This window comes from Eubalaena glacialis, chromosome 2, assembly GCF_028564815.1.
Source record: "Eubalaena glacialis isolate mEubGla1 chromosome 2, mEubGla1.1.hap2.+ XY, whole genome shotgun sequence".
NCBI lineage: Eukaryota > Metazoa > Chordata > Mammalia > Artiodactyla > Balaenidae > Eubalaena > Eubalaena glacialis.
In genome coordinates this window covers 74552895-74565642 of record NC_083717.1, presented here as the reverse complement: position 1 = coordinate 74565642, position 12748 = coordinate 74552895, and the positions used below count along the sequence as shown (strand labels likewise).

The window sequence follows — 12748 nt, the reverse complement described above, 5'->3', positions numbered from 1 at the left end:
ATGAGCACCAACTTTTTGCAAGGCGCTGTGCAGGGGTGAAAGAATAAACCATGGAGCTCGTCTTCTTGCAGGGACTAGGCTCCTGCCCAGGAAATAACACTAGAAGATAGTGTAAGGGAACCTGGCGAAGGAAGAGGCCACATGCTGATTGAATGAGTGAGGCCCATGTGACTGACCACTGTAAAAGACACGGGGCTTGAGAACTGCAGGAAGGACGGGGTGAGTCTTATCTGAAGCTAAAACGATTGTAGGATCTCAAGAAGCAAAGAGATTGGACATAAGATGGGAGACGGGATGGGAAAGAAGAGAATGGGAAGGGGCAGGGCCCATACAAGGAATAGAGGTAAAAAGAGGCTAAGTTCAAGACACATGTGGAGGAGAACCCTCAGGAGTGTCTGGTCCAAGGCGACCCAGACAACAGGCTACACTGAGATGCCACCATGAGAATGTAGGATGCAGGAAGTCAGGGATCTGACTTCTCTTGTCCGCTGCTTTATCCCCAGAGCCTAGCACAGTGCCCAGCACAGAGAAGGTGCTCAGTAAATATTTGTTGACTGAAACAATGCCACCCTCGTGCCTGTACACAGTGATGACAGCTCCAAGCAAAGGGGATCCCGGAATTTACATGTTAAGTCAAACTAGGCAGATGCATGTCTAAACGGAACAGGATATTAATGAGCATGTGCTAAAAGTGGCATAAAGACACCGAATGATTACAAATAATAAGCATTTATTTACCTTATTCTCCCTCCCCCAACTCTTCCTTGAAACTATAATGAGTAACACCTGGAGTCCGACATCAGTTACTGTGGAAACCCTCCCTCCCTCCCTCTCTCTTTCCCTCCCTCCCTCCTCTCCTCCCACCTCCAGGCCACAGCCCACAGAAAGGTTGCTTCTACACCTCATGCCCAGGACAGTGGTTTTCAACTTCGAGGAGCAGCCCATAAATAGATCATGAAACCAATTTGGTGGCTCATGACTTGTATTTTGTCTTTAAATAATAGACCAAAAATAACAGTGCATTGCAGGTAATGGATACTTTATGTGAAAAGTTTACTGTGTGTGTGTACACTGGCTTACAATATATTATGTTTTTCTCATAATAAACCCTTGAAAGACACTGCACTAGAGGGAAAAGAAATTCCAATATTAGGACACTTGTTTTCATATCCAAGCTGAATGACCCTTGTTTTCCTGGCTAAATATCACTGTCAAAGGTACACTGCTCTTTGGGCCAGTAAACTTGGCCCATCCTGAAACATCAAGAAATTCTGTGTAACATACTAAGTTCAGATCAGTTCCTTCAAAGTGGCCTCAGTTTCACAACACACAAACAATCTCTTTTGAAAAAAAAAATGAGATTTATTTTTTCCAGTTATAAAAATAATACATGCATAATGCAGGAAACTCAGAAAATACAGAAGGGCACAGAGAAAGAGAAACTCATAGATAATCCCACCATCCAGAGTTGACCACTTTATCATTTCATCATTTAGGTACACGTGGGCCCATGTTAATATATACATACATACACACACACACACACGCACACACACACTATAGTTTTTATAAAAATGATCCCATTCCGTGCACACTACTATGAAAGCCATGACTTTTCACTAAGTGGTAGATCCCAAGCATCTTCCACTACAACATGATTTTTACTGGCTACACACTATTCCATTCACAGACTTGCTCAGGAGCATCCCTATAAAAGACATAGCCTTAAACCCTCTGCCTTGATGAAAGAGGACAGCTGCTGAGAGATAACCCTCCCCCACTGCACAGCTAGAGCTGGCTGCCTTTAGCTCCAGCAAACATAAGGGCTCCAAGTACTGGATGCCCCACCCTATGTCCTGTATTTTACTTTCTACCAAGTCAGAGCGGGAGACACAGGCACAATTTTCACTATTCTTTTGAATGGCTTTACTGGCAGAGCCGCAAGCTCACCGGCTAATTTTTAATGAATAATAAAAATGCCCAGTGGGATTAAAATATAATAATACTGATAATGTTCTACTGTTGATGCACAACCAAAACAAAGTTACTTTCATACATATCTACCACCTAAGGCTGGGTTAACCTGTGTACATAACGTAATAGCCTCGGGGCGGGGCGGGGGTGTGTCTCCTGGTGGACAAGAACTTGCTGGAACTTCTGAGCATCCTGACATAGCACACAAGTGGAAGGAACATTGTTAGGGAGGGAGAAGACCTGTGTTCTGGTCACAGCCTTGCTACCTACTAGGAATGGGACCTCAGGCACATTCTGATCTCTGTGGGTACCAGTCCAAATGGGGGGTGGGGTGTAGGCTAGATGGTTCTTAAGGCCTCTTCTGGCTCTAACAGGCTTTAGTCTAATAAAACATGACCCATGGCGGCCTCATGAGTGAGCCCTACATATCTAATGTACATCCCCAAGCTCAAGATGAGAAAGCGAGCTTTTGAATTTTCTAGAGCCCTTTCAGGGGTACATTCAGTTCTCCTACGGATTCTTCTGGGGGGCCTCGAGAAAGTTTAGCAGCTCACCACGCTTCATGCACTTTCTGTAGAAATGTGCTCATCCAAAGTGGGTCACAGTGCCAGAAACAGTAAAATACAACTCCAGCAATTTCATCCTTCTCATCATCAGTCAACTAATACAATCACTAGAAGAAGCATCGTCTTTGATTATCAAAGTATTTCATTTGCCTTTGCTTTCCCCCTGCTTCATTACCTGCACAATTGAGAGTTATGGGCAGTTCACCCTCCCAGGTGCTCTGTACTTCCAGATATAATATCCCTATCACACAAACGTTCCTGGGAGTACATGCTCTATTGTTACCGTGGCCTTTTTACCATCCACCGGCTTTATAAGTGTACAGTGAAAATGAAAAGCAATGCAGTTTATTGAAGAGAATTGCGAAATGTACCCGTTTCTTCTGCGATTTGTCTGTTGAAAATCCATTAACTTCTAAGCAATCACTCCTCCCCATGACTGGCGTCGATCATATGGGATGATATAGGCCTCTTTGCTTCTGGAAGGGCAGAATCATATCGGGTTGTCTTTTCTCCGCCTTTGTCCATTTCTTCGGGTTTCTTTAAAACTAATTGGAAGAGTCAATAAACACGCCCGCCAATTCCCTTAACACACTAGGCAGCAGATCGGCTTGCCCTTCAGACCTGTTCTTGTTTTGTTTCTCCAAATATTCCCTTACCTGTCTTTGTCAATTGGCATTCTCAACAAGTTTGTCATAACTTCTCAAAGTGTCAACTTTTCCTCTGTTCATCGTCCTTGTTAAAGATAATTTAAAATTAGAAAGGCACAGTCCCAGCCATTTCAGAGTCAATGCTAATTTCATCCTCTTTTGCATGGGAATCTCCTTCCCTCTAGAGATTCCCTTCCTTCACTTACAGCCCCCGCTCCCCAGCCCCCCACAGGCAGCAACCTTAATCTCTGTATGCACGACCCCCTTCCCCTATTTCACCACTCTTATCTTTCCCCCCAAATACTTCACCCAGTGAAACACACTTTAGCATGTGGCTCTCCTTCCTTCACTCCACTTCTGAGAGAAATGTCTGTGTCTGGAGATTGTAAAGTCACCTTCAGGAAAGAGGCATACAGTCGGCTGTCAATTAATCAGGATAAGACAGAAAAAATTACGTGTGCAGCTCTGCTTCTCAGTACATGCCTTTATGCTTTGGGGATCAAGAGGATTTCTCCCACACAACCTAAAATTCATAGTGATGCCTTTTGTTTGGCTATAACGAATTCTCTACCTAGCAGCACAGCTGTTAATAGTCTGGATTATTTAAAACAGTGATTACCATACCTCATTATAAATTCAAGTGTTGGTCCCTCCTGTTTTCCCCCCATTCCGTTTCACCTCTCTTCTTTGCAACCTGCCTGTTTATCCTTGGTAGCAGGATACCAAGGATCCTTTGCTTATAAAATAAGTCAAATGACTCTATACACTGTAATTTTTAGTCCCACATTGAGAGTCTGACATATAGATTTTAAGCCAGTTGATTCTCCCCCATTAGGCACAGACCCGAACATCACCATTCTTGTCACGTATACAAGTCCATCAAGTTTCAGAGTGTCATTTATACACCATTTTATTGCTTTTTACTTCTTTCACACACGCCTACCACTTACGTACAGCAACTTCACAACATTCATATTTCATAAACTTCATCAGTATTCAGCCAAATCCTCCCCCGAAGTAAGCTAGGTATTTTTAACAGTGCACTGCCTCCTTCACAGCGTGAGAATCCTGTACCAAGTGGTACCCTTCCTGGTACCCAGGAAGAGTTTCATCTATTATGGTCTGTTCACAGATGTAGGAACTTCCTAATTGTTTCAAAAAACTTTACGATAGTTCATGATCAAAACTCAAATGCCCAACCACGCTGTTAGAGATCATTGGAGGCTGGGTGACTGTAAATCCTCTACACCTTGATTATTCCTCTCCGTTTCCAGCCTCTGACTGAGCTCCAGGGAAAGCAGCAAGGGTGTAGAAACTACCTGGGACAGCCTGGAGGCCTCCAGCACCTTCCAGGGTGTGGGAAAACCTGTCCCCTCCACTGTGGTGGGTCCTGCAGACAGGGCCACGAAGGGCACATTCTGTGCACAAGACAATCACTGGAAAACCACAGGGCCAGTGCCATTGTCAACGTGCCACAGCACGTAATGTGATAAGACAGTTTGTAATAATGATGTGTCAGTGGAGGCCATAAACATCTGTTAGGAAAAAAAAGACTGTTCTTCCACCAACACAAGGGAATTGTTACCTGTAATTCCTTTTCACATTAGCATGTAAAAGCCAGAGCCGAAATGGAGCCTGCCTAACCCACGGGCTACGGTACGTTTATTCCTCATCATGCCCTACTCCACTCTTCTAAGGATTTCTTTAGACAATCTCCTTTATGGCTTTACTCCAAAAGTAAAATAATGATGATAATAATAATAATAATAATAATAAGGCTGTCACAAAAGAACACCAAGACTCCCAAGCTGAATTTCCAACACTAGGATATCAAAGATATCATAAGATAACTCAGTTGAGTTATTTGCAGTGAGGTGGATGGACCTAGAGTCTGTCATACAGAGTGAAGTAAGTCAGAAAGAGAAAAACACATAACCGTATGCTAACACACATATATGGAGTCTAAAAAAAAATGGTTCTGAATAACCTAGGGGCAGGACAGGAATAAAGACGCAGACGTAGAGAATGGACTTGAGGACACAGGGAGGGGGAAGGGTAAGCTGGGACGAAGGGAGAGAGTGGCATGGACATATACACACTACCAAATGTAAAACAGATAGCTAGTGGGAAGCAGCCGCATAGCACAGGGAGATCAGCTCCGTGCTTTGTGACCACCTAGAGGGGTGAGATAGGGAGGGTGGGAGGGAGATGCAAGAGGGAGGAGATATGGGGATATATGTATATGTATAGCTGATTCATTCTGTTATAAAGCAGAAACTAACACACCATTGTAAAGCAATAATACTCCAATAAAGGTGTTAAAAAAAAAAAAAGATATCATAAGATAACCGCAGACTACCATTAAATCAGGTGGGATGGTCTTGAGAAAGTCAGCCTCTGATTGTAGTACCTGGGATGCTTTCCACACTGGTCCAGTGAACAAGGGCCTAAGCTTGGAGAGAGAGTCTCCTCTGGAGAAATCTAACTGTTCTTTATTGACATCCTTGAAAGTCTTCCTTCTAACCCTAGAATTTCCTAACTTTCAGGATTGATGAAACCCCTTCAACTCATCTAAAGGAGAGGCAAAAATAGCTGACATTTCTATCTACCACTACACAGGGGAGAAGTTACATAATGCTACGGTAATACAGCACGTAACTTATCTGTAAATACAACAGCCTTCCTAAATTCTTAAGGATGATTTTACATCCTCTATGCTGCTAGAGAAAGAATTAAGGTCTAGACTCAGGTTGAAATTTTCCTCTAAAGTAAAAATATCAACTAATCAGAATCAACTAACTGATGTGAATTTCTATTCTGCAACTTGCAACTCAGAGAACAAAGGAGGCAAGTAACAAAACATACTGATATTGAAGATTTAACCAAAAAAAGAAAACAATTTCCAAGCGGGGATCAGGACAGATTAGCCCAATTTCTGATACTGTCTCCATTTACAGTTGTATAATGTACAAGCAGAATTCATCCTCAGAACAGTGACCCTGTGGTACCCTAAGATCCTCGAACCTCCAAGAAAGATTCAATTACATCCTCAATGTTCTTTCCAGGGCAGGAAAGGGGACCAGCACACTTTAAAAACACATTCAGTAAGGAAAAGACAAAAAATATTTCTGCTCAATCTCCTGTTAGCCAGAAAAACTAATTCATCAGTGATACCTTGGTAGTACTCTTATAGAAAAATCATGGTTTATTGTATATTAATCAATGCTCCAACACTGTCTACCTGTAGAGTTTTGGGGAGGTGTTAATTCACAATATTCAATTGTATTTTTCTTAATGTACAGCTTAATAAGATGGATGAACATTTTAACAGCTCATTTCAAACCAACACTTTCCATTCTGAATGAGATACCAAAAAAAAAACACCCTTGTAAAAAAATATTTTGTTTTAAATGATGGAAGAGAGAACACCTCAGCGAGGCAGAGAAAGAAGTAGATAGGAGGCTGTTCTTAAATTCTCAGCGAGGAACACAGTCTTCATTTTCAGAAAGGTATTGCACATTCTAGGTTGGTGCTCACTCTGGCACCTCAAGGCCTTTCAAAGCAGACTCTTCTTGCTCTGGAAGAACCTATTACTAGTCTGGGATGAATGGGTCAGGAATCTCCTTGAGGAGGGGAAGGATGATGTCTACCTCAGAGTCCCAGCACACTAGCTCGTGAAAGACAAAGAGGGCAAGCAGCAGGATACGTCATTTGAGGAGAGTGGCATTCTCTGTAAAAAATTTTGTGTGTGGGGCAATCACATTACAACTCTTTCCCCAGACACCTGAAATGTAGTTAAGTATTTTGCTTCCACAGACACAGAAATACATAGATAAGCTTAGAAGCACCATTCATCAAGGAGAGCAGGAAGATGCGGGGGGTGGGGGGGGGGACACCCTCAGAAAAAGTGGCACGTGCTGTTAGGGACCACACCACACCAACGGAATTCGAAGTGACACCCAACTCAGTCTGTCCTTCCAACATCACACCACAACTTCCTAAAGGCAAGAATGGGAGAATCGGGAGAAAAACGTGAATCTTAACTCAGAACTGACAAGAGTATGGCCCGTGGAGAAGAACCCCTGGGCTTGTGTCACTCACATTCCAAAGGTTAGCTTTGGACAGGGATCAGTTTGCTTCCAAAAGTGATTCAGCTGTCACCAAAGACCCCAGAACATTTGCATCCGGAGGCAACAGCTATTGCGATTAACATTTCCTACACCTCCCTACATCCCACTTAGGAGTCTGATGTGGAACCAGCAGTTCGTGCTTGTACCCCCCGGACCTCTGCTACCTGGAAAACACAAGCTTAAGGTCTCCTGGTGAGGGGTCTGGTCCATGCAGGCTCCAGATTTCAGTTTCGGAAACAGAGATGTTTTCTAAAGCCAAGGGCTCCTCTTAACGCCGGTAGGTTTTGGAAAATTCCAGCAGGTGACTAACATAATAAAAGAGTCTGTTGTAAATGTTTTTAGCCACTCAGGATTTGACTTCTGGATTAATATAATTCAATTCTTTTTAAGAAAGAAGGAGGAAGCAACAGAAAAGGTTATCATAATCATCATCAAATGCATTTTCTAAAATTATTCTATTACATTTTTAAAGGGTATAATTATAAATGTTTTTATGAGCAATTTACTGGAAAATGAAAGTCCCTTAGTTTAAAAAATAATTATTCCATCCCTCTGGCAAAGAATTTTATCCCAGCCAGTAGCTCCTTCAAACTATGAGGCATCATTTGTTCACTGGGGAGAGTCAGGTCCACATAAGAAAAGCTGATTCAAGAATCAATCTCTAGAAAGTGCTCGAAATTGCCAGGCAAGAAAGCAGACCAGAAAGTGAATCAGCCAAGACGGAGGAGGGGAATGGTGGCAAAGCACTTTGAAAGGCAAAGACGTCTGTGGGTCTAGAAGTCCTCAGGGCTCCATATAAACTACAGGCCTTCTTAACTGATTTTAAGTCAATCTAAGCTGAGCTTCCAGGGGGTTCGATCTCAACCCAACTGAGCTTTTCAGTGTTAATCCCATGTTTTGGCTTCGATTTTTCCCTTAGGTCAGCCTGGCCTAAAAGCCTTCCACCTTCAGCACTGGTGTTCCAGACCAGCTGTGTGGCACACAGCTCCGTGAGGTTAACTTTAGGGAGGTAGACTATGTAAGCTCTGGCATGCGTAGAATAACGAGATTCTGAAAGAGGGTTTTTTTTGGGGGGGGGGGGTTTGGATTTTTAAATTTTATTTTATTTATTTTTTATACAGCAGGTTCTTATTAGTTATCTATTTTATACATATTAGTGTATACATGTCAATCCCAATCTCCCAGTTCCTTCCACCCGCCCCCTTACCCCCCTTGGTGTCCATACGTTTGTTCTCTACATCTGTGTCTCTATTTCCGCCTTGCAAACCAGTTCGTCTGTATCATTTTTCTAGATTCCACATATATGCATTAATATACGATATTTGTTTTTCTCTTTCTGACTTACTTGAAAGAAGGTTTTTTAACAACAGTTATGTTACAATGCTCATGGCTCCCTGAAGTCCCTGAAAGCCTTGTTAAATTAAAGATTCGCTGTAGTTTTTCCACTTCATTCTTACTTCCCATGTTGCCTCTTGCCTTTCTTTCTTCCCTTTCATTGGGCTGAAAAGATGGAACTCAATGACACCAGCCATCATTAATAGCACCCAGAAAACGGAACAGTTCCACTGAAACTGCTAACACTCCCTGCCCAGTTTTCAGAAGAAGGGGAGGCCGTCTTTCAGATTATAAAGTCACACATCTGATTTTGGAAGCTCAGGCACTCACGGTGCATGGCCCATTCACCGGTAGATTCCCAGGAGTTCAGAATCCAGCAACAGCTTCAAGTCTACCTAGGTAATGTCTCATGAGGTCGCCTCAATGTCATGAGAATCCTGACCACAATCTCTGTGGACTGCAAACACTGGCTGCCTGGAAGCTAACCCAGCTACCTCTCTGGAAAGCATCTTCCGAATCAGAAAGCATCCCACTTCACCCAATGCCAAGGACTCCACTCAACCCTCCTTGAGGCTGAAAATGCTAATTTTAAGGTGATGATGTTTGCTTTTCCTTTTGAGTTGTGTGCCTTTATGTTTTAAGTATTAAAAAGGCGTAATCACCTAGTGTGTAGGTTAATTTCTTTCCGATATTGTAATTTATGCAACATTAATACTGGATGCCAGCTCCAATTTTCTTGCTGCTTACGCTCTGGGAGCCGACTTGCATATTCTGCCAACTCCATTACATCATCTGAAAACCCAAACATTTCCCATTTTCAAATCACTCTCATCTACCAAGCATACTTACACATTCTCTCTTTCTCTCCCTAGCTCTCACTCTCAAAGATCGGTACCCCTCAGGAGCAGACAGTACATCTGAGGTTAAAGTCTGCAAATGCACATAATTTCTGGAAGCTATTACTACTGCTGTGTTAGCTAAAGGATGCCTCCATCTCTGACCTTCCTTTTTCCATTCAGACTGTTATATAACCTAGTGCCTGCGTGCAGGATGTGAGTTGAGTGTTTGGGCCTTACCTCCTCTCCCTCCCCCCATTAAATCTCTGGAGGGATGGACAAGAGGTTGGTTCAAAGAAGAGAGAGTGGAGGGTGGCCCTCTAGGGGGCAAGGGGATGTGGGTCAGCAGGTCAGCTGTGCAAGATGCATCCTACCCCTACTCTATCCCTCTCCCCTTGTTGCTGAGCCTAGGGGGCTGGTGGTACTGAAAGCCCCATCGTTATATAATTTGCAAGAACAGCAAGTTACGGATTTGCTAGTCGGTTCTGCAGCCTGCCATCCCGATCTCTTGCAAGAACACCTTCTGGCAAGAATGACACCTGAAGATGCTAATAACACAAGGGAGGGGGATGCCTAAGACGGAGGGGGCTGGCAGCACAAACCAGAAATTACTGTGGCTTCCTACATACTATGTCCCCCACCCTTCCAAAAAAAAAAAAAAGCCTCAGAAACAAATGAAGGGGATTTTCTCCAGTGTTTCTGATTAACCCTGTTACATAACCCGCTCGCATTCCAAATCCACCGTCTCAGGTCTAAATATACTCTGTGCAGCCAAAAGCTCGCCACACACAAACTCCCCGAGCTAGCTGCAGGTCCCGGCCCCCAGCCCCGATCCCCCTCCCTGTACTCCCGACCCTCGCTGCCCCCTCCCTCCCGCTCAAACCGCAGTTCAATGTGTTCACTCTTTCGAAATCGCCTTTAATTAAATGTTTTTCACGTGTGTCATCCTGATGGCTTTTACTGTACTCGAATTCCGTGAATGGGAAAGCGCCTGGACAGGGGGTGTGGCTAAGGTGTGTGTATAGGGGGGGAATACTGTAAAACAGCTAGCACATGATCAGCCATATTCCTACCTCCAACTCTAACATCGAGAAGAAGGGAGCGGCTCCCGGGGGCCCCCACTCGCCTCTCCCGCCCTCCCCAATCGCCGCCAGAAGCCGAGTGGCAAGAGGAGGGGGCCCGCTGGGCCAGTGCCCAAGCCAGGGTTGCAGATCCTCTCTGCCCCCCAGTCCTGGGCGGCTCGCGCGAGCCTGCTTCCTCTAGAGTGACAGGGATGATTTATACATTATTAACAACAGTAATTAAAGCCGTAGCTTCCTCCTGTTCTTTGCAAACTCCAGGCGCATTCAAATAAATAATCCCCCATCCCCAAGAAAAAACCCCACATCAGGTGCCGATACCTTTAAGAAAGAAGGAAGAGGATGAGCTTTCCCCAACACTCCACTTTAACTAGAAAAAAAGCAAGGAGGCGGCAATGGAGCCCCCCTAAACAAACACATACACACGCACACACATTCTACAAAATGAAGTGTGTAAATATCACCCGGGGAGGGGGGAACATCGATCGCACTATCCAACCAGCATTCAACTCGCACTGACCATTCCCAGGTTCTTGCAGAAACGCTTGGAGAGGGAAGGATTTCCCAGGTCAGAAATAAGTTTGGGTGCCTTGGCGATCTTTCTTTTTCTGCTTGTTTGCTTTTGCAGACGCTCACTCCGAATGCGCGTGGAGCGCCCACAGGACCGCCGCCCCGGGCGAGTTGACGCGCACACGCCCCCCGCCAGGCTGGGCGTCCGGCTGCGAACCCCGGGTCTGCAAACTTGCGCATCTCCCCTCGCAGCGCCCGCCAGACAACTTGGCGAGCACCTCGCGCGCCCGCACCCTGCTTCCTCCAGCCCAATCTCCAAATCCCAAACCCACCGCCGTGCTCCAGAGAAGGTGCCCACGTCGTCCCCCAAGTCCAGGAGCGCCCCCTCTCCACCCCCGGGGCTGCTCTGGTCACTCACTCCTAACGCCCCCCTCAGCTCTGCGGGGGGCCGAAAACCCACCCCCGTCTCGGGCTGCCGGGGCCGAGACTGTCAAGAGGAGAAAAGGTAAAGGGGGAAGAGGATGATCATAAACAGAATTTTTTTTTCCTTCCTTTCCTTTTTAAAGGACACTGCCGCTTTAAAAGTTTCTTTCCCGGGCCCCCACTCTCCGGTTCTCCGTATTTTGGGGAGCGTATTTAATTTCGGCAACGCGGCTTTCCTCCTCTCTTTGCAGAAAAATCAAAGCCAGGGGGTGAACCCGCCGGCTGTCAACCCTCCTGCCGCCTCCCCCGCCCCCCTCTCCTCCCGCAACCCGAGAACGGGCTGCAAAAGTTTGCAACATTTCTGGGGGGCGGAGGGGGGAGGGGAAGGGGGTGCTCCGAGCTCAGGGCGCCGGCGCAGGCTCGCGCGCGGCCCCCGACCCCGCGCCCCGGGCGCCCGCTCCCGGCCGCCCCCAGCTCCGCGCCGGGGCTCCCGCCGCCCCCTCCTCAGCCCCTCTCGCAGCCTCCTACCTCTGCTGGTGCTGGAATAGCTCTGTCTGCGCACCGGGGCGGGCGGCTCGCTCTTGCGGGCGGATTCCTGGTTCAGCGGGGTCTCCCTGGAGCCGGCGGCCGCGTCCGCGCCGCTGCTGCCCGGCTCGCTGGCGGCGGGGTCGGGGGCTGCCGGAGCTGACTCCATGTTTTTTCCCAATGTAGAGATCGCTGGAGATGGCGAGCTCCGAGACTCCCTCTATCTTCTGTTTTCGGAGCAACTCTATGGTACCAAAAAAAAAAAAAAAAAAAGGAGAAGGAGACCGGGGAGAGCAAGGAGAGAGCAGGCGGCGGCGGCGGGCGGGCGAGCGAGAGCGCAAGGGAGCGCGCGAAGTGTGTCTGGGTGGACGTGTGTGTGCGCCGGAGAGGGGATGGGAGGCGGGTCTGGCCACAGGCAGCGCTAGCGAGAGCTTCTCCAGCCGGTCCCCACACCCACATTCCCCACCCTCCAGACCCCAGACCGAGAGCCACGGACTGGCTGCCAATTTTGGGAGGTGGGGAAAAGAGTGGAGGAGGAGGGGAGAGCCTCACGTGCCCCCCTAGCCCAGGGACGGAAATTAAGATTGGCGACAGTGATTCTGTACCTACTTCTGAGACTCTCGGGAGCAGAACTTGTCCCCATCCGCAGCCAGCCTGGGAAGAAACAAATTCGGTTATCCACGTTGGGGAATCGCAGGTAGCTCCCTGCCAGCCCAGACCAGG

At 46.5% G+C, this 12748-nt stretch overlaps 1 protein-coding gene across 1 annotated transcript; it reads right to left on the bottom strand.

Annotated features, from left to right (window-relative positions):
- Nucleotides 1-3511: 3511 nt before the first annotated feature.
- LOC133084621 (nuclear receptor ROR-alpha-like) lies at nucleotides 3512-12197 on the bottom strand. The gene is made up of 2 exons (XM_061181434.1): nucleotides 12029-12197; nucleotides 3512-3582 (listed from the first exon to the last, which is right to left on the bottom strand). Exons 1-2 carry the CDS (start codon nucleotides 12192-12194, stop codon nucleotides 3512-3514), a joined length of 237 nt encoding a protein of 78 aa, XP_061037417.1. The 5' UTR covers nucleotides 12195-12197.
- Nucleotides 12198-12748: the final 551 nt, after the last annotated feature.